Source organism: Protomyctophum bolini (genome assembly GCF_963924005.1).
Source record: "Protomyctophum bolini genome assembly, chromosome: 1".
NCBI lineage: Eukaryota > Metazoa > Chordata > Actinopteri > Myctophiformes > Myctophidae > Protomyctophum > Protomyctophum bolini.
The window spans coordinates 26,601,226-26,625,817 of record NC_137862.1 but is presented as its reverse complement, the minus strand read 5'-3'; the positions used below and the strand labels follow the sequence as shown (position 1 = coordinate 26,625,817).

General features: G+C 43.1%; 3 protein-coding genes across 4 annotated transcripts in view; 1 reads left to right on the top strand and 2 right to left on the bottom strand.

Annotated features, from left to right (window-relative positions):
• Positions 1 to 24,592, bottom strand: part of adam10a (ADAM metallopeptidase domain 10a) — a 114,960-nt gene that overhangs the window by 41,848 nt on the left and 48,520 nt on the right. For both annotated transcript variants that reach the window (XR_013963797.1, XM_080759326.1), the window contains exons 3-4: positions 18,790 to 18,908; positions 11,240 to 11,398 (exon numbers count right to left, since the gene is read on the bottom strand). Coding sequence is in view for 1 of the 2 variants with exons in the window: in XM_080759326.1 (XP_080615452.1) it covers positions 11,240 to 11,398; positions 18,790 to 18,908 (278 nt within the window). In the remaining variant the exon portion in view is untranslated. The remainder of the gene's footprint in view (positions 1 to 11,239; positions 11,399 to 18,789; positions 18,909 to 24,592) is intronic.
• LOC308312908 (large ribosomal subunit protein uL10-like) lies at positions 6,109 to 7,059 on the bottom strand (the record flags this gene model as incomplete). Its single annotated transcript, XM_080759687.1, has 1 exon — positions 6,109 to 7,059. One exon carries the CDS (start codon positions 7,057 to 7,059, stop codon positions 6,109 to 6,111), a length of 951 nt encoding a protein of 316 aa, XP_080615813.1.
• On the top strand, positions 9,553 to 10,063 carry LOC308313056 (large ribosomal subunit protein uL15-like). Its single transcript, XM_080759939.1, has one exon. It carries the CDS (start codon positions 9,569 to 9,571, stop codon positions 10,013 to 10,015), a length of 447 nt encoding a protein of 148 aa, XP_080616065.1. The 5' UTR covers positions 9,553 to 9,568; the 3' UTR covers positions 10,016 to 10,063.

The window sequence follows — 24,592 nt, the reverse complement described above, 5'->3', positions numbered from 1 at the left end:
ACGTCATCATTGAGAGCTAGTCATACATATACTATATACTATATATATATAATCTGTCAAATAAAATAGCAAATTGTGCCTGATTTGCTGGGACCAGAGTACATGGTGTGTATATGTATGACTAGCTCTCAATGATGACGTAAGAAATATGGAGATGGTCATGTATGTAATCTGGTCCCAGCAAATCAGGCACAAATTTGCTGTTTTATTTGCAAACGCATCAAAAGTGGCGGGTTGGCTGGGACGGTTTTTGTAACCACAGTATACCGCTAATCAACTTACAAATTATATATATAGTATATGTATGACTAGCTCTCAATGATGACGTAAGAAATATGGTCATGTATGTAATCTGGTCCTAGCAAATCAGGCACAAATTTGCTGTTTTATTTGCATACGCATCAAAAGTGGTGGGTTGGCTGGAACAACATATTTTCAGATGAGGGGTCAGAAAACTGAGCGCTGTTCATACAGCCTGGAGAGTGACAAGCTGGAGTTGGAAATACATTGTTTTCAATGAGGGCGGCGCACATAAAAGCTATTTTAAGCATGTGTGCAACATGGCAACTGTTAACAACTAAAGTCTCTTTAATGTTTATGTTGTACTATTACTATAAAACAATCTAAAATAAATGGATTTAAGATCATTAAAGCTGGGCTGTTGCCTGGGTCCAATGCATTTCTGCCTACTTCCCGTCCAGGACTTGTCCCAGTTGGTTGTCCCCATTCTCAATAGAAGTCTATGTAGGAGAGCCGCCATTGGACTGAAGCCCCATGAAGTGAACGCTTGCGTTTGTGTAACTCTGTCTATATCTAAGGCTCTGGTCAGGGCGCCCTTCTTCTCTTTTGGTTTTTCACACATTGTTCTGGCACTGGCGCCATGATTTCCCCTAGAGGGCTGCTGGGGTGGATTGTGTTAACCCATTTTGTGGCGGGAACCCCTTTTGGTGTTGGTCATCATGTCATCATGTCATGCTTTAGCTATTTAAAAATAGCAGATCTACAAGCTCATAGCGCACTACGAGCTTGTAGGTCTGCTATTTTTGAAAAATCGAAGAACGACTGATAGAAACATAGCATTTTCAGAAAACTGTCATTTTCAAAAAGACATTTTTAGAATCTGATCTCAGGTCAGAATGGGTTAAGAAGCGTTGGCCTGTGTCACGACCTCCCCCCTCGACTCAGAGGCTCGCTACATTCTCTGCCACGTCTGGGAGCCCAGAAGGAAGCGTGGGATAAATACACGGTGCAGCTTTAGAGAAGTGTCAACATCACTGCTCTGATTCTCCATCCACTGGTGCCATGGTGCTAATTATGTGTTTCCTTTAAGCCATTCTGGGCGGGAACCGCTTTCGGTTACGTTAGAATTATGCCATTGAAAAATAGCAGATCTACAAGCTCATAGCGCGCCACCGAGTGGCTCGCTACGAGCTTGTAGGTCTGCTATTTTTTTTTATCGTGAAAATGTGGCGCAAATTTGGAATATATTCTTTTTCATAATGAACGTTTTTAACTCAAATCTTTGCTTCTGGGGAGGTCCCTGGAACAACATTTTCAGATGGGGGTTGGTGGCCAATTACAGTACATTTTTGGGGTCCTTGACATAAAATATTGAGCACCACTGATACAGAAACATATGTATTAAAAAAAACTGTCAGAATTTAGAAGCTTTTTTTTTTATTTTTTTTACGTCAGGCCAAAATGGGTTAAATATACAGCACAAGGATGTCTTCCATACCTCAGTTCATAGCCCACAGGTTGCATATCCTTAAAGGGGGAATACCACTATTTTTCAACATTGAACTACAGTATGCTATTAATATACCTTAAGAGTTTTGTGGAAATAATTAAAAAAAGCGAGTTACGTGCATTACAACCATACACACATGCTGACACGCACACACACAGAGACGTGGCACATTTATAGTAGTAATCAGCCTACTTGGGAACGATGCAACTTGGGAACCTAATGATATACGTTGTCATAGCACCCGTCAGCCGGTGTCCCACAGGGAGTGGGTGTGAAGACTGCAAACTGAAAAGTGTATTTGGCAATCAATTCGGCCCACTGGCAGAGCCTGAGCAGAGCCTTCTGTGGTGGTTCTGGAAAGCCGTGGGTCCGACCGACTCGATACCGGGCACTGCACTCCCTGTGGGGGTGTGGAACGTGTGTGTCGAATTTGACGGTGGTGGGTCAAACTGTTCTAGAGTTACGTGCATTACAACCGTACACGCACACACACGCACACTCACAGAGACGTGGCGCATTATATAGTAGACTAGAATTTCGTGCCCGCTTCGCAAATACAGACATTTAGAAGGAATAAGCAAAAGCGTGAGCCTCCAATTCCTCTTCCTTGTTTCTCTTCTCCTGCGTGAGATGAGATTCGTGGGGGCGGGCCTGGTGTGGGCTGAGAGCTGGTGACGGGTGAGCACATGTTGGCTCTGATTGGCTAGTGGCCAGATTTTATGATTTTCATTGGCTACATGGGCACAGAGCGACATGGGCACAACCACGTGACAACTTTGCAAATGTTAAAATAGATAATACAATTCCCTATGGTCTAAATCAGTGGTTCCCAAAACCTTTTAGCCCGTGACCCAAAATAATTTAGACATTCTCCCTGTGAACTAGTGAAAATAGCGTTGCGTTGTTGTGACGCATCGTGAGCTTGCAGATCAGCACATTTCAAATGGCCGAAATGTATATAGGGCTGAATTGGTTATGTTTTGTCATAATACCCCTGACAGTTATAAGAACTATCAGAAAATAGGAATTAAAAATTCCAAAAAGGTAGCACATCCAAAAATTAAACAAGCGGGGGACAAGGTACTCACATTTCCATTTCTTTATTGGCAAACACCAAAAAGTAACGCTGCCGCGTTTCGGCTATGCAGCCTTCATCAGAGCATTATATAAGAACTATTCACCCCTGGTGGAGTAGAAGTAAAAGTATTGCAAATTGGAAAATACTCAAGTAAAACTACAAATAGGCCTACCTCAATATTCTACTTAAGTACAGTACTTCACTACATGTACTTAAAGCTGCTATAAGCAATCATTTGTCAAAATCTTAATGACTTTTTTTATTTTTTATTTTATTCACACAGTCATTGGTCGATTTGCCTGTCTACTTCCTGATTGGTTAGTCGTTGCGACCGTTTTTTTTTCTCCGACCAATGACAAAGCTTCTAGGAACATCTTTGAATGCAGATTGCGGCCCCTAGCAGACCTACAAGCTCATAGCGCGCCACTCGGTGGCGCGCTATGAGCTTGTAGATCTGTGTGATATGTGTCACAGAGACTAAACATTTTTTGGGAGCGTTCTACCCATTGCTGGCTGTCTGAATTAAAAAATAAAAAAATAAATGTCATTATTTAAATTTGACATATTATTGCTTATAGCAGCTTTAAGTGACTTTCCACCACTGCGGTTGGTTGGTCGGTCGGTCGGTCCACAACATGAAGTTTGGGAAACTTTTTTTTTTTTAAGGGGGGCCTCAGAGAATGAGAATGGTCCCGTGATTGGTCAGTCAGTCAGTCAGGGGACTGACAATGTGTTTTCAACGTGTTACACAGAATGCACTCATTGTTCCTGAGCAGTGGATGAATGAATGGGCTCTCATTCAAATGCTAATCATAAAGAAGGGGCCGTTGGTAAATGGGGGGGGGAGGGGTACGAGTCAGAAGTGTTGGGCTTGTCTATTTTTCATTTTGTTCAATAATAATTCCGTCTTCATCATCTTGTCTGGTTTGCTACCGGCAGCATCATCAAAGCATAGGACGGCGGAGGGGACATCTGTGATTAGTGGAGCCATCAGCTGGATATTTAGTCTATACCAGTGGTGGAAAAAGTACTCAATTGTTTTGCTTAAGTAAAAGTACCAATACTGCAATTTAGAACTACTTCGTTACGAGTAAAAGTATGTTCAAAATGTGTACACAATCTATTGAAAATAGCCGATCTACAAGCTCACAATGCATCATTGTGAGCAGATCGGCTATTTTCAAATGGCCGAAATAATCAAAATTTTAATCTCCAAATGAACTAGTAACTAAAGTTTTCAAATGATTGTAGTGGAGTAAAAGTACACATTTTGGCTCTGAGATGTAGCGGAGTAGAAGTAAAAGTACTGGAAATTGGAAATACTCAAGTAAAGTACAAATACCTCAAAATTGTACTTAAGTACAGTACTTAAGTAAAAGTACTTAGTTACTTTCCACCACTGTTCTCCATGGGGATATTCGACTAGCACATTGGGCTATATGACATAATGACATGCTGGTCCGGGCTGTCCTAGTGCTGACATCAGATCCATGTGGTAGAACCCATATACGGAAAGATCTGATTGGCTTAGGCATCGTTACAAAGCCAAAGCGAGTAATGTAGTAAGAGGGTGGCGACACGCTTTGATCCCGCCGCAAAGCGGGGTGCTACTGTATATGGGCTATAGTTCAAAGATTAAATTCCCATTGACAATAAATGGAGAATTTTACATCATTGCATCTGAGCAAATCGGCTATTTTTGTCCTACACAAACATTAAATTCCCATTGAAGAACGCCCCTCACTTCACACGGGTGTGATTTTTAAAGATATTGTTTGATATTATATTTGGGCTTCTGCCTTTATTTGATAGCGTAAAATAGTCTTTTTTTTAACGTTCGGTTTATTCATTTTTTTTTGTTTTTACAAATGCAGAAATAAATTGAGAAATATAGCGTAAAGTAGTCTGAAAGGAAATGGAGAGAGAGAGAGAGAGATGGGGAGTGACACACAGTCTAGTTCGTTGGGCTGGGGACTCGAACCTGTGACACACCGTCAGGCTGGATTAGCAGTCTAGGTGCCTAGACGTCTACACAAGCCGTCCGTGACAAAGACAGATCAACAAGCTCATCGCGCGGGACGAAGCTACGCACTAAGAGCTAGTAGAATAAAGTGGTTAATCCTTGGATCCCACTTTGAGAACAGGGACAGGCACACACAGACATCAAAGGGGACTTGAGCCCCTGCCCTTTTACCCGTCTGTAAAACAACTGCCCTTTCCAGACCATGAATGCAGCATTTACTATAGTGAAAGAAATGCAAATGCCCCTCCTCTCCTTTCCATGCCATGCCGGAAGGCAGCATTCAGGAGAATTGCTTTTATCCGAAGTCTCTTGAACTTGAACACAGCATTTTGCGTTGGAACACATTTGTTTAGAAATCCATGCCGTATACACCACACCTCTATAGCTAAAGAGTGCTGGGTTGCGCTCCGAAAAAGCTGATCTACAAGCTCTCAACACGTGGCAGCGTTGTGAGCTTGTGCCCTCTTACAGGATTTTAGCCCCTGCCCCTCTAACACTCTCTCAACGTCCCTGACCACCAGATAGACTCAACGTATGAAAGCATTTCTCACATCTTTAGGGTGCCAGTAATGGCTTCAGAGTACTGTCCAACTAGAACAGTATATCCCCCAAGAGGGGAATCTCGTTATAAGTTTATTCTCCTTTTTTGGGGGGCATTATTTCCTTTATTGCTTATTTCTTTTCCCCAGGAAGGATGACACCATTATTTCTCTCCTTCTTCCAAGAGAGGAATCTGGTTATAGGTTTATTCTCCTTTTTTATTTTATTATTTTGTAAAAAGAAAAGTCAAAAAGGTGGAGGTGGTCTTCCTTCTTTTTTTACTTCCAGTTCCAGTATTTATGCATGGGGGGGAGAAAACATCAGGTGACATCACCCTCCGCCCAGTCACACGGGTGACCTTCTGTTCGGGCTCAGCTTGATCCTTCGTAAATGACCTGACACCACCCACAAAAAGATCATAATTTAACTGAGGTGCCCCCCGCCAAAATAATAAACAAATTAGAACTGGGGACGCCCCACCCTGACAAGCACCTGGGATTGTAGCAGTCGAGGCGTTAAATGTAGCTCGACTCGGTTCCACAAATATTGTGAGAATAGCCGAGCTTGCAGATAGTCTATTCTCACAATTCTTTACCTCTTTCTCGGGTAATATTTCAAAATTTGGACTTTTTTTCTTTTTAACCTTCCTGTGCCTCGTGACATTTACATTTCTGTATAGTATAAAGAATAAAATAAATAAAAAAGAAACGTGTGAAATTAGTCGAACAGACCGAAGCCCATGTCGTCATCGGACTCCTCTGACTCCTCGTTCACCTTGGTGTCCTCGACAGCAGCAGCAGGAGCGGCGGAAGCTTCAGGCGCCGCATCCGCACCCGCCGCAAAGGCGTTGGGGTCGGCCAGGTACTCCTTCAGCCTGTCCGCCAGGGGGAAGGAGCAGTACGCCGTCTCCAAGGCCACGGCCAGGACCCTCTTGAAGGCGTTGACCACAGAGTGGGGCACGGAGGCCAGCGTCGGGTGGCGGATCTCCAGGCAGACGCTGGCGACGTTCCTCACGCCCTCCTGGAAGCGGGTGCGCAGCGCCTCGCTGGTGATGTCCAGCACATCGGGCTCGTAGACGCTGCCGTTGTCGTACACCTGCTGGACGACCAGGCCGTACGTGAAGGGCGAGATGTTGAGCATGTTGAGCAGCGTGGCCTCGCTGGCGCCCACCCGGCTTCCGGACTTGACCAGGTCCACGTCGCTGGTGATCTCGATGGTGCCCCTGGAGATCTTGGTGGTGATCCCCAGGGCCTGGAAGAAGCTGGTCTTCTCGGGACCCAGGCCCGTGTTCTGGGCCGGCACGGTCACGTTGCAGGGGGCGAGGGCGCCAGCGCGGGCCGCCGCCGGCACCTTGTTGGTCAGCAGCATGTCCCGGACTTCGGTGAGGTCCTCCTGGGTGAAGACGAAACCCACGTTCCCCTTGAGGTGGCCCAGCAGCTTCTCCCAGGCCGGCTTGTGCGCCAGCTGGTCGCGGATGGCCTTGCGCATCATGGTGTTCTTGCCCATGAGCACCACGGCCTTGTCCCGCAGGCTCCTGCGGATGGTCTGCATCTGCTTGGAGCCCACGTTGTCGCAGCCCACGATGAAGCATTTGGGGTTGTCGTTGAGCAGCTCGACGAGCTTGGTGAAGTAGCTGGCCTTCCAGGCCTTTCTGTCTTCCCTGGGCATCTTTGCAGTGCTTCACGGATCGCTTCTTATTAAAAAAACGGTTTAAAGACAATGTTGTTCACTCACGTTGGGGTTGCACGCAACTAAGAAACACTTCTAGGTCAGTTCATATATATATACCCTTTTTGTGCCCGTCAATGATGTCATCTCAATGTTTGTCTTTCAACGATGCTTGTTTAAAGATGGAGTGCCACAATTTTTTTATTTTTCCAGTTTTTCATGTGTCTATGAGGTGACAGTACCCAGTGTTGTACCCGAACGCGTTCAAAGAACGATCGTTCACGAACTCGTTCATATTTAGGGTGAACGTGAAGTGAACGTACTGTATTTCTGTTTGATGAACGTCATTGTGAACGCGTTCATTTCTGGCGTGTGTGAACGTCACTTTTTCACGTTCAACTTTCGTTCAAGAGTGAGTGTTTCAATAGAGCCTTCCAGGCGAAATCCCCGGCACTAAAACACACCCTAAACATGCCTTAATATTTAGCGGAAAACCCATCAATAAGTCCCTATCCGACACAAATGAACTAATCTTTCTCAGCCGTCACTGGAGCGCGCATCTAGCTACTGCATGATGATCATGCACGCTGACAGACAGCAGACACTGTCCCAACTCCTAACACAAACACTGAGGGAACTTGTTGTTGTACACACATAATGTGCCACGAAAAATAGCTTCCAATAGCTTAGTTGGTTATTATCGCTTCGAGGAGGTACGTGTCCATAATATCGCCACGAACGGCCAACAAAAGACATCTCTCTTCCACAGTGAATGAAGCGCAGTGATGCCTGATTTATTCTTCGCCGTACAATGTGTTCCGTGCTGAAAATAGCTGATATACAAGCTCACAACTCGTCGCGTCCGGACACGTTGTGAGCTTGTAGATCAGCCAACCCCAGCATGCGGAGATGCAGGCTCTGAGAACGTTCAGAAATATTTGCCTTCACAATAAAAGCATGCAAAAGCCCATATAGAGAAGGAAAAATAATTCGGTGGCATTTCACATTGCAAAAGAGCAATTTTTGTAAAATGTAAAAAATATATAAAAATTAAAGCAAAAAAAGAACGAAAAAGAACTATAATAGTTCATTTTTCAAACTATGAACTTTAGTTCAAATTTTTGAATGATGAACTATGAACGGAACTAGTTCATTTAAAAAATGTTGAAATGTGAACTGAACTAGTTCCTTAAAAAAAAGAACTTTCCCAACACTGACAGTACCTCATTAGACAACCCCTGGAGTCATTTTTATGTGCAATGGTGTATTAACTTGGTATTTAGGGTTTCTTCCTGGAGGCTGAACCCTTGACTGTCAAACCGGCCAATGAAATAAACTGTAATATAGTAACATCACACTATCACTGGTGACACTGGAACAACATATCTGGGGGTCGGCGGCCAATTAATTTTTTTTGTTGACCACTGTACAGCACTTTGTGACTTTTGTTTGGAAAAGTGCTTTATAAATAACATTTACTTACTTACATATATTTTTCGGGGTCCTTGACATGAAAATGTTTGGGAACCACTGACCTAGAAACATGGGTTTTTCAGAAAACTGTCAGGATTTAGAAGGCATTTCTAAATCCTGGCAAATCGTCCTCAGGTCTAACTGGGTTAATTCACCGGTTCTCAATGTTGGGTTCCCGGGATCACCAGCAGTTCCAAATGGACCCTTTACGGGTATTATAATAATTATAAGGCTTTAATATATATATATATATATATATATATATATATATATATATAATATATCCGACTAGGACGTTGGGCTATATGACATATGACATCTAGCATGCCAATCCCTATATTTGGTCCGGGCTGACCTAGGAGAGGATGTTACACTATTCATTATACATGTCTTAATTGACATTGAGCTTTTGTGTTAAATCAACATTTGACCTCTTATTTAAGTTATTTTATACCATTTTGGAATCAAAATAGGGAACCGCTAAGAAGCGGAATCGATAAGCAGAACCGGAATCGGTACCGGACTCACAAAAATCCTAACGATACTCATCCCTAGGTAGAACCCATATATGGATAGATCTGATTGGCTTAACCCATTCTGGTTTTTTAAGCATTATGTTATGCTTTAGCTTAGTGCCACGCTACGAGCTTGTAGATCTGCTATTTTTGAAAAATCATGAAAATGTGTCGAAATGTTTTAATATATATTCTTTCAGAGCGACCTGGCGCAGCACAAACGGGAGAACCGAGGCGAATATTTAAATTAAAGTCTGAACGCACCTTAAGTCATCGTGACAAAGCATAGTTTAGTCAGATAATATATAACAGGGGTCTGCTCAAGGGTAAGGCAGAAGGTTCATCCTGGTTTAAGTTCTAATCGGACACCACTGCGGCGGGTTCTAACTACTGCAACTAGCAATAGAGCTTTGAGCCATTTCATAGGACCGTTACATTACAGCCCACAGGCAAATCAGAGCACTTGTTTGAGCCAAATTATTCAGAAAACCCCAGACCGCCTCTTTCAACTTTCCTCCAAGATGCCTACCAAGAAGACCAAGACCAGGAAACTCCGAGGGCACGTCAGCCACGGACATGGTCGCGTTGGCAAGCACCGAAAGCATCCTGGAGGTCGTGGTAATGCTGGTGGCATGCATCACCACAGGATCAACATGGATAAATACCATCCTGGGTACTTTGGTAAGGTGGGTATGAGACACTACCACTTGAAGAAGAACACAAAGCATTGCCCCACCATCAACCTGGACAAGTTGTGGACTCTGGTGAGCGAGCAGACTAGGCTCAACTACGCCACCAGGCCGGATGGTGCTGCGCCCATCATCGATGCCGTCCGCGCTGGTTACTACAAAGTCCTGGGGAAAGGTAAGCTGCCCAAGCAGCCAGTGATCGTCAAGGCCAAGTTCTTCAGCAGAAAGGCAGAGGAGAAGATCAAGGCAGTCGGAGGAGCATGCGAGCTGATGGCATAGTCAGTGTTTTTTTCCCAAAATAAAGTTGTTTGTCTGACAAAAAGAAAACCCCAGGCCACAGAAAATCTACTGAATGTTCAAAGTTCAGATTGTTTGGGTGCAATTGATAGAAAACCGTAAAAAAGAAAAAAACGACATTAATCTGCCTGACCATCTGACCTTTTATCCTAAACACTTTTTAGGATACAACAAGAGCAGCGCTCTTTTTCCTTCGGTGATTAGTGCTGTAACACAGAACACATGAGCGTGTGTGCGTGTGTGTGAGTGTGTGTGTGTGTGTGTGTGTGTGTGTTTGTGCGCACCATGTGCTCATGTATGTGCATGTGAAAGCATGGACAACATGCCAGAGAAATGCAGGCGTGCTGAGCATGCCATGGATGTGTCGCTAATTAATAGAGGGTATGCATGTGACATCATCATCCAATATTGGACTCTTCTATTTGGATGTATGGGCTGTCAAGGCCCGGAAGTAGTTTTTTGGCACTCATGTAGGCGTTCCGCATAACAGAAAATAGTTTTTTTGGAACTCAGTAGGCGTTCCGCATAACTTCCTGGTTAATGCAATCATATTATGATTGCATTAAACTACGTTAAACGATGTTAAACTCACTTTGCTACTCGATTTGCCATTCACTTTATGCATGTGCATACCCTCTATTAATTAACACCCAGACAGAAAGCAACAGCTAATAATGTCCCGCCATTATTTACAAATTCTCAATTGCCAGTCAAAGTAGCGAAGACTTCATGGCCAATCACAGCACGCCCTCGCCGGACATGCTTGCGAAATGAAGTCAGCGATGTTGGCTGCACCGATAACCCAAAACTACCCAACACGTCAAATTGCCTAAAATGTCTGTACATGTCTTAGCAAATTTAACCACTGGGTGCCTAAAACGCCTGTACACGTCTTAGCAAATGAAACCGCTGGGTGCAGAAAACTTCTGGACACGTCTTAAGGCATTTATATCGATTCAGAATAATGGTCTCACTGATATCCATTCTCTGGCTTTGCTCGTCGTTCCTCGGGAACAAATCTTTTTCAGATGGGGGTCTGTGGCCAATTACATATATTTTTGGGGGTCCTTGACATGAAAATGTTTGAAAACCACTGACATAGAAGCATGGGGTTTTTCAGAAAACTGTCAGAATTTAGAAGGCATTTGTAGAATCGTCCTCAGGTCTAAATGGATTAATGATTCCAATAAGACAATTGTAACTCACTGATGGCGTCCTCGTGGTAGATGACAGAGTGATAGGGAGCGCTCTTCTCTTTGAAGTAGCGCTCAGACGGCTCCACGTAGAACGTGCCCTGATGCGTCTGGATGAAGCCCTCAAAGCGCCCGGCGACCACCGAGCCGTGGGTGAGGGTGCCCTTTTCACCTAAACAGAACACATGAATGATAATAAAAATATTAATAATTGTAATCCTACTATAAATGTGCCACGTCTCTGCGTAAGTGCGTGCGAGCGTACATGTGTGTACGGTTGTAATGCACGTAACCCGAGAACCGTTTGACCCACCGACTTCACATTCGACACATGCGTTCTACACCCCCACAGGGAGTGCAGTGCCAGGTATCAATTCGGTCGGACCCACGGTGCTCCAGAATCACCACAAAAGGCTCTGGCCAGGCTCTGCCAGTTGGCCTAATGAAGTCAACTCCTTTCACCTGTGCAATTTCCAGCCTCTGCCTCAACCAATCAGGCTATGCCAGTGGGCCAAATTGATTGCCAAGTACACTTTTCAGTTTGCAGTCTTCACACACATAGACAGATGTCCATGTGGGACACCGGCTGGCAGTTAAAACGGGTGCTATGGCAACATATATGCGGTGTCACTGAGCAGTATAGGTTTAAGGTTGAGGGTTTTTTTTCTCTTTTTGTATTTTTTCTTTCCTTTTTTTTTGTTTTATATAAAAGAAAAAAATATTTCATATTGTTTGTGTAACAATTTATAATCTGTTCTCAATAAAAACCAACAAATTGACAACAACAAAAAAGAAAACCACAGATCTAGTACAGTAGGTATACAGTAGGGCATTAATTTACGGAAAAACACAGTTTTAAATATGGAGATAGGAGGTTTCTGCTCAACAGCAACAATATACATTTGAATGAAACAAATGTAATTGATTATAATAAAAAAACACATTTGATAACCTATTCAAAAAGAGAATAATTGAACATACAAAAAATTTGCTTTTCGATCAATGGAAAATTGCTAACAATAGAATAACCACTAAGAAAATAATCGATAGTTGCATCCTGAATAATGAAGGAAATGTTGCTTGTGGTCTAAAGGAATGATTATCATATCGTTATCATTTACATGATTTCTACACAATTTCTGTGGCGTACAATTTCAGGGAAGCTGCAATACGAGTCGAGACAGGACCTTGGAAGAAGAAGTCTCCCACGTAAGATTTATCTGCACGGGCACAGCACTGAAGAAATGGAAATCCTGGAACATCAAAACAATGTGTGTTCATTATGCTGTGGTTTTATTTCCCCCACGAGAGCAAGCGTTTCCAGGAGAAGGCAATCAAGGGAAGAAACTCCAACGTAGGACTATAGGGACAATCTGCAGCCATGAGATGACAAACTACTACTACTACTAGAAAAAAGGGAGATTGGTGAATGAAGTGACGAGGAAAGTGTCTTCCCAGGCCCTGGATAGAGGAAGCCACAGGAAACTGCGTTTTATCTTCTCCTCCAGAAGGAAGAAATGCTTCTGACTGTCTGTTGTCTCGTGGATCTTTTCCTGAGGGATCACTTGGCCCGGGTCCAACCCAGCAAAAAGCATAAAGCCTCTAGTCCTGCCTGGCTATCTTACAGAGGTTCTGTGGCGGTGGTGTTCTTTTTCCAGAGGCAAACGGCCCAGTTCAGTCTGCTAGGAGGCAGTCTGTTCCCACCTCCACAGAGATAAGCGAGCGCAACAGAACAGCAGCATGCATTTCGTCTCCGTCGGGTGAAAACCTCATATATTATTATGTCCTCCAGGATTCAAATTCGGGGAAAAACGGCAAAAGCAGCAGATGCTGTTTCGATGCTTTTGTGCGCCGCTGATCAAGTAGGGCGTTAACCCATTCTGACCTGAGATCAGATTCATACGAGGTTTCCACGGGACACACACTGGTCTGATTAACCCATTCTGACCTGAGATTAGATTCTAAAAATGTCAGTCGTTCTTCGAATTTTTCAAAAATAGCAGACCTACAAGCTCGTATCGCGCCACTCGGTGGCGCGATATGAGCTTGTAGATCTGCTATTTTTCAATAGCTAAAGCATAACATGAGGCCAACACCAAAATGGGTGCCCGGTCAGAATGGGTTAATGTACGAAAGAAATAAACAAAACAAAAGTTTAAAAACAAAAACAAAGTTTAAATATGGAGTTAAGAGGTTTCTGCCTTCCCGACAGCGATGATGTATTCTTATTTTTTTCCCACCCACAGAACAAGCGGCTCTCTTTATTCTCTCAGTGTAGACTTGGATAGTATTTTAAACAGACTTATAGCATGTTACGTAGACATCACTAGAATTGCATTTCATGTAGTCATAGCACTTTATAGTACACATGTATAATATATTATAGTATAGTATGTATAGTTTACCTATATAGTTTCATGATATAGATACTCCACTGTTACGTTCTTAGCTTACGCATGTTTTAACTACTTTTTATATTATGTGATGTATGCCATGCTTTTTGTTATTGCTTAATGTAAGTCACTCTGGATTAAGAGCGTCTGCTAAATGCCTAAATTGGAAAATGACAGTACTTGCAGTTCCATATACTTCTGCAAATATCCTGAGTTTGAAGAGTGTATAAAATAAGGGGTAATACATCGGCGTTGTCAGGTAGTATCTCCATATTTCACCTTTGTGTCTTTGAGTTGTGCTAGCGCCACTCCTATGCGGAGCTACGTGTGTATGTATGCGTATGTACATGTATGTGTACGTACGTCATACGTGCTGCAACACCTAAAGTGGCCAGTAGAGCGAGCGCACGCACGTCCGCACACACACACACACACACACACACACACACACACCAGAGAGGAGTACAGTACAGTACAGTACAGTACAGTACAGTACAGTACAGTACAGTACAGTACCACTCATTTCAGACCGGTCAGATCTTTTCATAAATGAATGTCCTACATACAGTGTCACACCTACAGTGTTACTAAAAAGCATCAAAAGTAGCAGATCTACAAACCCAAAACGCGGCGTGAAATGACACGGCGTCAGCTTGTACATTTGCTATGTTTGCTGTTGTTGACTTTTAATCCTGCAAAGTAATACATTGGAGATACGAGGTTTCCATATTTTGTTTTGTAAATAAATGTCCCATATTGTCATACTACAGTGTTACACAAAAGTACCAAAATAGCCGATCTACAAGTTCACCAATGTGTTCACCAATGAGCTTGTAGATCGGCTATTTTTGCCAGTAAGATTTTATTTTTGTGAAAGTGGTTACCAGTAAGTGCGTCAGTGGGTTTTATAAAGATTTAACCATCGAAAAGTATGAACCCATTTCTGCATGTGCCACCTTAGCTTTTAACCACTGTAGCTATTATCTTAAACTTTAGGTATTGAAAAATTCTACAAGCTACGAGCTTTATTATTATATATAATATATTATTTCACAGCGAACGTTTTTGACTCAAATCTTTGCTTCCGGAGGGGTCCCTGGAACAGATTGGAGCGGGTTGGCGGACAATTATATAATTGTGGGGCTCCTTGACATGAAGAAGTTTGAGTAACCACTCACTCACATAGAAACATAAGGTTTTGTCCAGAAACCTGTCAGAATCTCAATTTAGAAGACATTTTGTGGAATCTGGTCCCCCCCCCTCCCCCGCCCCATTTCCTGAAAAGTATGTAGTCATTTCGGACATACAAGGTTTCTGCCCGGCAACTGGCGACTTGTCGCTGCCCAGCTGTGTCATCCGATGGGGATAAAACCTAGAGCTGTGGCCATTCATCTTTATTTTGAGAGTGAACCGTTTTTTATTTATTTATTTATTTACTTTTTTCAGTGCTAGAAAGATGGCCCCCTTTGCAGCTCAGTTTATTGCTCAATTAATTACAAATGTGGCACACCTGTGGTTCAGCCAGCCAGATGATAAGTAAAAAAAAGATGTCACAGAGTAGGCGGAATATTTGCTAGTGTTTCAATAAGGCCCTTTGCACAGGAGGGAGCATGTGCTTATACATACATAGATGGATGCTTTATTGTCCTTGCGGAAATATAATTTGTACCAAGCAGCCATCATGATAGTCAAGTGATACATAACATTCACAACACATACATACACAATACATTGACAAAATTACACAGCTGCTCTCCTACAGAGAGTAAAATAGAAAAGGCTCTCCACCCACGCCTCATACATTTCTGTCATACTCTCAAGTCGTACCCCAGCTATCTTGCTAGATACTGTACATACAAAGATCCATTTCATGGAGTTTGTTCTTATTAATTAACCAATGATAATGAGCCGTACCAGGAAACAAAATAAAAAGTTAACGTTGGAATTCCATGTCAGCTCGGAGTCAATTGTTGTACCCAAGCACTTGCATTCCTCCACAGTCACTACCTCGTCCCCATCAATGACTGTGCTGTTGACTGTGCATTAGCACTAGTCCTAAAAGCAAATGATCCACTGTTCCTCCATTTATCTCATCATCCTCAAAAGGAACAAGAATAGCTGTGTCGTTGGTGAATGTAACATTACAGGTGTGATCTATCGGAGTCACTCCTCCTTGTGTACAGAGTGAGCAATACCAGTGAAAACACGCCCCCTGGAGGAGCCCCCCCGTACGTCATAATAGGGAGAGATATAGAGGGTATGCGCGTGACATCATCATCATACCAGGAAGTTATGCAGGAACGCAAAATAACTACTTTCTGGCACTGACAGCACATGCAAACAGAAAAGTCCTATACGATTGCATTAAACAACGTTAAACTCACTTTGCATTTCACTTTATGCATGCACATACCCTCTATTGCTTTATTCACCCTGTTTAACCCGCTCAGCCAGGATGGGCTCCACCCATCTGAGGATATTGGTCTTAACACCCATATCATATCATACCATCTTTTCATCAAAATATGAGGTCTCATTGTGTTAAATGCAGAAAGAGAAACCTACAAAAAAATGTAAAGCGGTCCATTTCATGTTGCACAGTACTAAGGAGGTTATTTAAAATAATCTGCTCCAAGCTTCTGATTATCACTGTCAAGGCAACGCTGGCCGATAGTCATTAAGGACTTTGGGATTAGACATTTTCGGCACTGGAACTATAAGCAAGGTCTTCCATGCTTTTGTAATATAGTGTGCGATCTACCGATAACTGGAACAGGCGTCTCAGTACAGGGCTGATCTGTTCAGATCTTATTTTTATTTAGCACACAAGAAACACTTTATGAGATTTGCGACACATTTCCACGATTTGTAAAATATAGCAGATCTACAAGCTCGTAGCGCTTGTAGATCTGCTATTTTTCAATAGCTAAAGTATATGCTTAAAACACCCAAGGGGGTTCCCGTCCTGAAGGGGTTAATTCCGCTGAGGGTTCCACACACCTCCTCCTCCTGGCATAATGAGAGACTACTACTACTGCCAAATTGGTCCTTTAACAATTTATGTTCAATAGAAGATTCTGAAGTATCAAATCTGCCAGAAAAAGGTATTCAATTAATTTGCAAAAGACAGATCGCCATGAGTGTAAATTAAACTAGGGCTGCGTTTCTTAGATTTCTTAGCAGATCTATCAATTAGAGAGGAGGGTCTCTGGGAAAGATAAACGTACCATTTGCAGGAACGCAAAAAAAAAACTACTTTCTGGCACTGACAGCACATGCAAACAGAAAGTCCTATATGATTGCATTAAACAACGTTAAACTCACTTTGCATTTCACTGCATGCATGCGCATACCCTCTATTGCTTTATTCACTCTGTTTTACCCGCTCAGCCAGGATGGCTTAGTAATATTACATTTTAAACATGGATCATCTTAAAAATGTAATGTAAATGTAAATGCTAATTAAGTAACACTGTAGGGCAGTGACTTTTAACCAGTGGTCCAGGGACCACCAGTGGTCCTTGTCCCCAGTTAAATGATGGAGTTGGTAACCAAATGGACCCTTATTGATCTTTAACTCTTGAGTGTAAAATGAAACGCTTATCAAGTAGAATAATTGTTTGTTTTTGTATAAACGTTTTCCCGATGTTCAAAACGGACCAATCCTGCAAACTTTGGAAGGCAATCTTAGCCAATGGGGATGGAATATGGGGAAACATGACTATACATATAGTGTATACCGATTTGCGAGATGTATGGATGAAATGTGGATGAGTAATTTACAGAAATGTGTTTTGCTAATGGGCCTCATTGTGGCGCTATAACAGGCCGTTGTGGAAAATTTGGGGCAGAGGCTCGTCGTTTGCATCCAGGGAGTGCACAGTTTGGCATCGGCCGGGACCAGAGATTAGCTGTACGCGTCGCAGACGGACGGACACACGGACGGAGTGCAAAACATACTCTCCCCATGCCTTCAGCTGGTGGAGACAATAATGGACCTTGGTATGACAAGGGTTGAAAAGCGTTGCTGTAGATGAAGATGGGATCCCAGGACTTAACATGGGCACACAGGGGGATGAAGATGGGATCCCAGGACTTAACATGGGCACACAGGGGGATGAAGATGGGATCCCAGGACTTAACATGGGCACACAGGGGGATGAAGATGGGATCCCAGGACTTAACATGGACACACAGGGGGATGAAGATGGGATCCCAGGACTTAACATGCAGGGCACACAGGGGGATGAAGATGGGATCCCAGGACTTAACATGGGCACACAGGGGGATGAAGATGGGATCCCAGGACTTAACATGGGCACACAGGGGGATGAAGATGGGATCCCAGGACTTAACATGGACACACAGGGGGATGAAGATGGGATCCCAGGACTTAACATGGGCACACAGGGGGATGAAGATGGGATCCCAGGACTTAACATGGGCACACAGGGGGATGAAGATGGGATCTCAGGACTTAACATGGACACACAGGGGGATGAAGATGGGATCCCAGGACTTAACATGGACACACAGGGGGATGAAGATGGGATCCCAGGACTTAACATGGACACACAGGGGGATGAAGATGGGATCCCAGGACTTAACATGGGCACACAGGTCTCTGTTGCTATAAACAATGGGCTCGTTTTATTTCCTGTTTATCTGACCTCTGTTGGAGAAAGGAGACGGGAAGTTATCCAGGAAGGGGAGAGAGGAAAGGAAAGGGTGCATGTCAGGGTGAAATGTGATAAATACTGCACACAAGCACGCACGCAAAAAGGGCATTCACTTCTAGTCATTTTTACTAGTTGCCTAGCGTACTAGTGGACTAGTTGTTTAACTAAAAAAAATATATATATTTGTACATTTAAAAACTGTGTACAACTGCATACTCTAGGTGACTATAACTGTAATCTACCTGATCTTGAGGCCTACAAAATCGGGGAACCCCCCCCCCCCCTTTTTTTTTTCTTTTCTTTTCTTATCAACTAGTCAACTAGTACCAACAAGGTCGACTAGTGGATTTAGTAGTCGACTAGTTGAATAGTCAACTAGTTGCTTAAAGCCCTAGGCACGCACACACACACACACACACACACACACACACACACACGGACGCACGCACGCACACACACACTATAACAAGGGTTGTAATAGTAATACTTACCAAAGAGTTCTCCTGTATAAATGTGAGAGGTGTCGTAGGGCACCTCCTCTCCCGACACTTCTACGGTGAGATCTGGAGAGAACAGGCTGCTGTCCCTCTTCATCCTCATGTTGAAATACCTGAGGAGAAGAACATGAAAATAATAAAACATTGAGATAGCATTCAGTTTCATGTAAAAATAAGAAAATATTATTTTTGTTGCGGTTGGGCAGAAACATGTTATCTCCATATTTATTTTTTCTCGTAAAATAGCACCTAGCCTGGCCCAGACAGTGTGCTTTCTGGTCTAGAGGTGCGGGACATGCACTGGAGAAATATTGGTTTCTCTCCCCACCCCAACACACTTTCATCCATGAACACAATTCCTGTTTCCACCCGACAGAGACAACACTTCATGTGACAGACACAGATATGTTAATAATTTAGACAGCTTCTGCAAGCGTACAGTCTGCACACAATGAGTTCATATAGTTTGACATAATTCTGAAGAATGTGCTTATATGCATACTGTATTGGCAAATTCAAAATAAAAAGAAGAATACACTAAACACGCGATTCTGATATATTCTGGTGTGTGTGTGTGTGTGTGTGTGTGCACGCACGCAAGTAAGTAAGCAAGTGTGTGTGTGTGTGTGTGTGTGTGTGTGTGTGTGTGTGTGTGTGTGTGTGTGTGCGCACGCGCGTGCGTGCACAAGTGCGTGTGTAATTGTCTATATTGTAGCAATGAAAAGGGGAAGCTAAAAAGGGAAGTACCATTACATCATTTCCTCTTCCTGTTTGTTAATCAGATATAAACGTTACCTAATGACTACAAAGTTACATTTGGCTTTGAAGAAAAAAGAAGGAAATCATCTAGGAACCGGTCACAGCATGCATGAGGAAGGTCGGTGAATTATACATAATAAAATGTTGTTGTTCATGTCACACTACACTCAATATTCACCCAGGATCTTCCAACAGAACAGTACAAGGTCCCGCTGTACCCCATAGGTCAGTGATGGTCAACCTTTTGATTTCACCTGGCAGCGAAATTAGGCCGATTTCCATACTTTCATTTCTAAATATAGCGCCGTGTTTTTGGAGCTTTGACAACAGGAAGACAGCTGTGTTTTGGTGAGCCTTCACCGGCCGGCATCCCTCCACTTCTTTGTAATCAAAGGCAAGGTTGCAGAATGGTCACTCCCCACAAAGAGAGAGAGAGAGAGAGAGAGAGAGGTGAGATAGCCTCACTTGCTCCCTCCCTCGAACAACAGACAGGTTGAGATACTGTAGATTGGTTATTTTGTGGCTATATTCAATGCCATAGCTACAAATACACTTACTGTACGCAGAAAAGATAATATTATACAACAGCCATACTTTGCATACTGTAGGGTAAGTCAGGTGAGATAGCCTGACTTACTCCCCCGTGGTTTTTCCAACTTGTGCCCAAGGCACAACAAACAAGTTATAAACTCAAGGCACACCTGTATTCATATTACTCACTGTAAACATTAGCTTTTTTTTGTATTCACTAAATGCAAAATGCAATGTTGAGCCAGTTAAGCCCTACTGTATTTCATACTTTTGCTCTCAGAGTGTCACAATGCAACACATTGCAATATTGTACTAGATTGGTTATGTTGGGCTATAATTCAATGCCATAGCTACAATATGCTACTTGCAAGTAGTTGTTAAAATAATAATGAAATCACACCCGTGTGAAGTGAGGGGCGCTCATCGTATATCACCATGACGTAAAATAGACACTATATATGCCTTTTTGCTCAGACACTATGACGTAAAATTCTCCATTCATTGTCAATGGGAATTTAATGTTTGTGTAGGACGGAAATCTATACTAATAGTTTTGAACATAGGAGGGGCTAGCACCCCTCAAAAATACAACAGCCATAATTAATGTACTGCGTATAGCAGTGGTTCCCAAAATTGAGACTAATGAGCCCGCAGACCCACATTTGAAAATATATTTTTACGGCTCTAGAAGAGACTCTCAGCCCGTTTAATTTCAAGGACCCCCAGTTAATGGCATTTCCATCTTTTGGACCTCTAATTTATATTGTAAAATCACTGTTAGTTTAACTCTGAGAGTACATGGAACCATTTGTACACTCTCAGAGTTACAGACCCATAAAGGGTCCATTTGGTTCCAAACTATCATTTAGCTGGGTATACCCCCTGGAACTCCCTCAAGGACCCCTGGGGGTCCCCGGACCCCACTCTGGGAACCACTGGCGCATTGGCTATGGACGTTATTTAAGCCTGGAACTATACCACACACTCAGGATTCTGGATCCAGACTATGAATAATGCTTTACACAAACATTAAATTCCCATTAACAATGAATGGATGAATTTTACGTCATAGTAAAATAGGCATAGTATCAATTTTACGTCATGATGCTGTACGATGATAAGAGAGCCCCTCACTTCACACGGGTGTGATTTTTATATCATAATATTTATGTAGTCATTGATTGAAGTACATTTTTTATAACTTAACCCCGATAGCACCACAGTCCAAACAGAGAGCAGCAGGAAACATGGCCCGCATGGCAGAAACAGTTGATCCATTAACCCGTTTAGAGCTGAGACCAGATTCAACTGAAGGTCTTCCAAATCCTGACAGTTGTCCAAAGTAAATTAAAAAACAAAATGTATCAGTGCAGTGGTGCACCGGTCCTCGAACCTTTTCCTCTTCAAGGACCTCCAGAATGATATGTAATTGACCCCCATCTAAACATGTTGTTCCAGGAACCCCCTCCCCCCCCCAGACGAAAAAAGAAAAGCTAAAAAACGTTCACTGTGAAATAATATATATTCAAAGATTTGCGCCACATTTCACATGATTTCTCAAAAGAATTGCAGTTCATAGGAACTTGTATATCTGCTATTTTTCAACAGCTAAAAGGTTTCAAAATAGTGGTTAAAAGCTATAAGGCAACACAGAGGCGTCCTCGGGTCTAAATGGGTTAGAAGTGTTGTGCCTTGGCAGCAGTGGGCAGTTTTTTCGAGATCAGAGAGTTAATCCTTCCGCTCCAGAAGGTAGGAGCTAGGCGGCGAGGTGAGCTGGGGTTTGGAAAGAAGAAGAAAACATGCCGCCTCACTTTCTTTGGGGATTTTAGTCTAGCCGTATGTTCAGCATAATGTCAGATGGCTTGGGGATGGGGTGAGATAGAGGTGAGGTATAGTAATGCACTCAAATCTGTTTTTACTTTGTTACTTTGCCCCTGTTGCAACCAGAGCTTATTTTAATGATGTTTTTGACATCTTTTTTGACCCAGTTTATAGGCATTTTAGCTCGTTTTAACCACCATGGATGCCATCTTGAAAACGATTGCCTTTCTGGTTGTTCGTTTTTCCTAAAAGTTTAGTATGTTATTTAGCACACCCAATAGTAACAGAAGGTCTAATTGACCTGGACGATGCAGCTGACATGTGCCTGGTGACTCTCAGACACAGGTGCTCTTGACCAGAGAGGAGACTGTGTGTGCCAAGGTCGGTCTTGGGCTAAATGCCAGGACAACCCGAGGTTACCCTATTGTGCTGAACATAAGACTACGTTTTCTTTATCCAATGGGAAAAAAACGGGATCGTATTATAATCGGGGACTAGACTATTTGACATTCAATGTAATTTTTCCACAAAAGTGCGGAAAGCATGGCCAGTATATGCTCAGCTTCCTCTCTGTGACTGTAGAGGTCCCAGGAGAGAGGACACCAGAGTGTTATCTGTAGTACCACAGAACATCTGTCAGTATGAGCATGTTACAAACAAGCATCTGTATCTGGGGACGTAAGCAAGAGAGAGTGAGACGATAGTAGCCAGGAGAATGACGTCACTTCCACAGACACCAGTCCAGGAGACTCCTCCTAGCCTGTGTTGATTTTGACAGCACATTTTGATTTTAGTTTGAGTCATAATGAATTGCATTTTTATAAATTGCATTTTTATAGCTCTTTTCCAAGTGCTCAAAGCGCTTTACAATGGTTCGTTCATTCACACATTGGGAGGTGAAGCGGCGAACAGTCGACACCGGCGTCCTGGGCACTGATGACGCGGAGGAGGAAACACGCCGCCAGCACCCACAGCGTCCCCAGTGGGAATCGAACCCAGGACCATGACAGTTTTTAGGCATTCAGCAGACAACGTTCTTATCCAGACAGAGTGACTTGCAAGGGAGAGTATACGCAGAGCGAGCCTTCATCAATGCATAGATTGCACTCCTCATGCATAGAAGGAAGCATGAGGTTAGTGTGTCCCCCCCCCAGGTTGGCAGAGGAAGTGCAGCGCCCAGGATTACATTAGATAATTGACACTGGGTGAAAACAAATGGGTTGCAAAATCGTGGGATGAAAAAAAATATTATTAAAAAAAGAATAACCTAGAAAAGAATACCAGCACTCATGTTGTATCCAAAAGGATTCTTGTTTATTTTTCAGTTTTTCCCCAGCAGCAAGCAAACGTTTTCAGGCCTTCCTATTGCATACAATTATTACTTGCTTCTTCTCCTTTCTTCAAGCAATAAACCTACCCAGTACTTTAAACAGACGAGTAGGGTGATTGTGTACAGTGCAGTTGATAAACATATCAAATTCTGGTATTTCTGAGCCTGTGGGCATGGTGGTATAATTAGGCTATTTGAGACACGGTATTGTTTGGCACACACTGTACATGAGCTGGTATAGTATTGAGCTGTAGAAAATGTGCTATTGTGACAACCTCTATGTTCGTGTGTCTCGTTGAATTAATCTCGGCAGCCTAGTGTGTGACCACACCCAGCTGTGAAAAATGTCATTGTGAGGGCTTGGAGATATACTGGTCAACACTTTGACTAATATTCACGATTTGCCTGAGTAAATTATTGTAGAACACTTTCCCTGCGATTCACGAGTTGCCCGAGTTATGTTTTCATTGTTTAATCCACGTTTTGAATCAGTTTTAAGTCATACTGGCCTGGGCAATCCACCGGACAGAATGGTACAGTATACGGTGCAGTGGCTGTTCAAAGGTAACTTTAACCAACTCAGCGGTCGGTGCAGTGGCTGTTCAAAGATAACTTTAACCAACTCAGCGGTCGGTGCAGTGGCTGTTCAAAGGTAACTTTAACCAACTCAGCGATCGGTGCAGTGGCTGTTCAAAGGTAACTTTAACCAACTCAGCGATCGGTGCAGTGGCTGTTCAAAGGTAACTTTAACCAACTCAGCGATCGGTGCAGTGGCTGTTCAAAGGTAACTTTAACCAACTCAGCGATCGGTGCAGTGGCTGTTCAAAGGTAACTTTAACCAACTCAGCGATCGGTGCAGTGGCTGTTCAAAGGTAACTTTAACCAACTCAGCGGTCGGTGCAGTGGCTGTTCAAAGGTAACTTTAACCAACTCAGCGATCGGTGCAGTGGCTGTTCAAAGGTAACTTTAACCAACTCAGCGGTCGGTGCAGTGGCTGTTCAAGGCTGTTCAAAGGTAACTTTAACCAACTCAGCGATCGGTGCAGTGGCTGTTCAAGGCTGTTCAAAGGTAACTTTAACCAACTCAGCGGTCGGTGCAGTGGCTGTTCAAAGGTAACTTTAACCAACTCAGCGATCGGTGCAGTGGCTGTTCAAAGGTAACTTTAACCAACTCAGCGATCGGTGCAGTGGCTGTTCAAAGGTAACTTTAACCAACTCAGCGATCGGTGCAGTGGCTGTTCAAAGGTAACTTTAACCAACTCAGCGATCGGTGCAGTGGCTGTTCAAAGGTAACTTTAACCAACTCAGCGGTCGGTGCAGTGGCTGTTCAAGGCTGTTCAAAGGTAACTTTAACCAA

What these genes read in the sequence shown, in the direction of transcription:
- LOC308313056 (XM_080759939.1), top strand. Translation starts at nt 9,569, where the DNA reads ATGCCTACCAAGAAGACCAAGACCAGGAAACTCCGAGGGCACGTCAGC.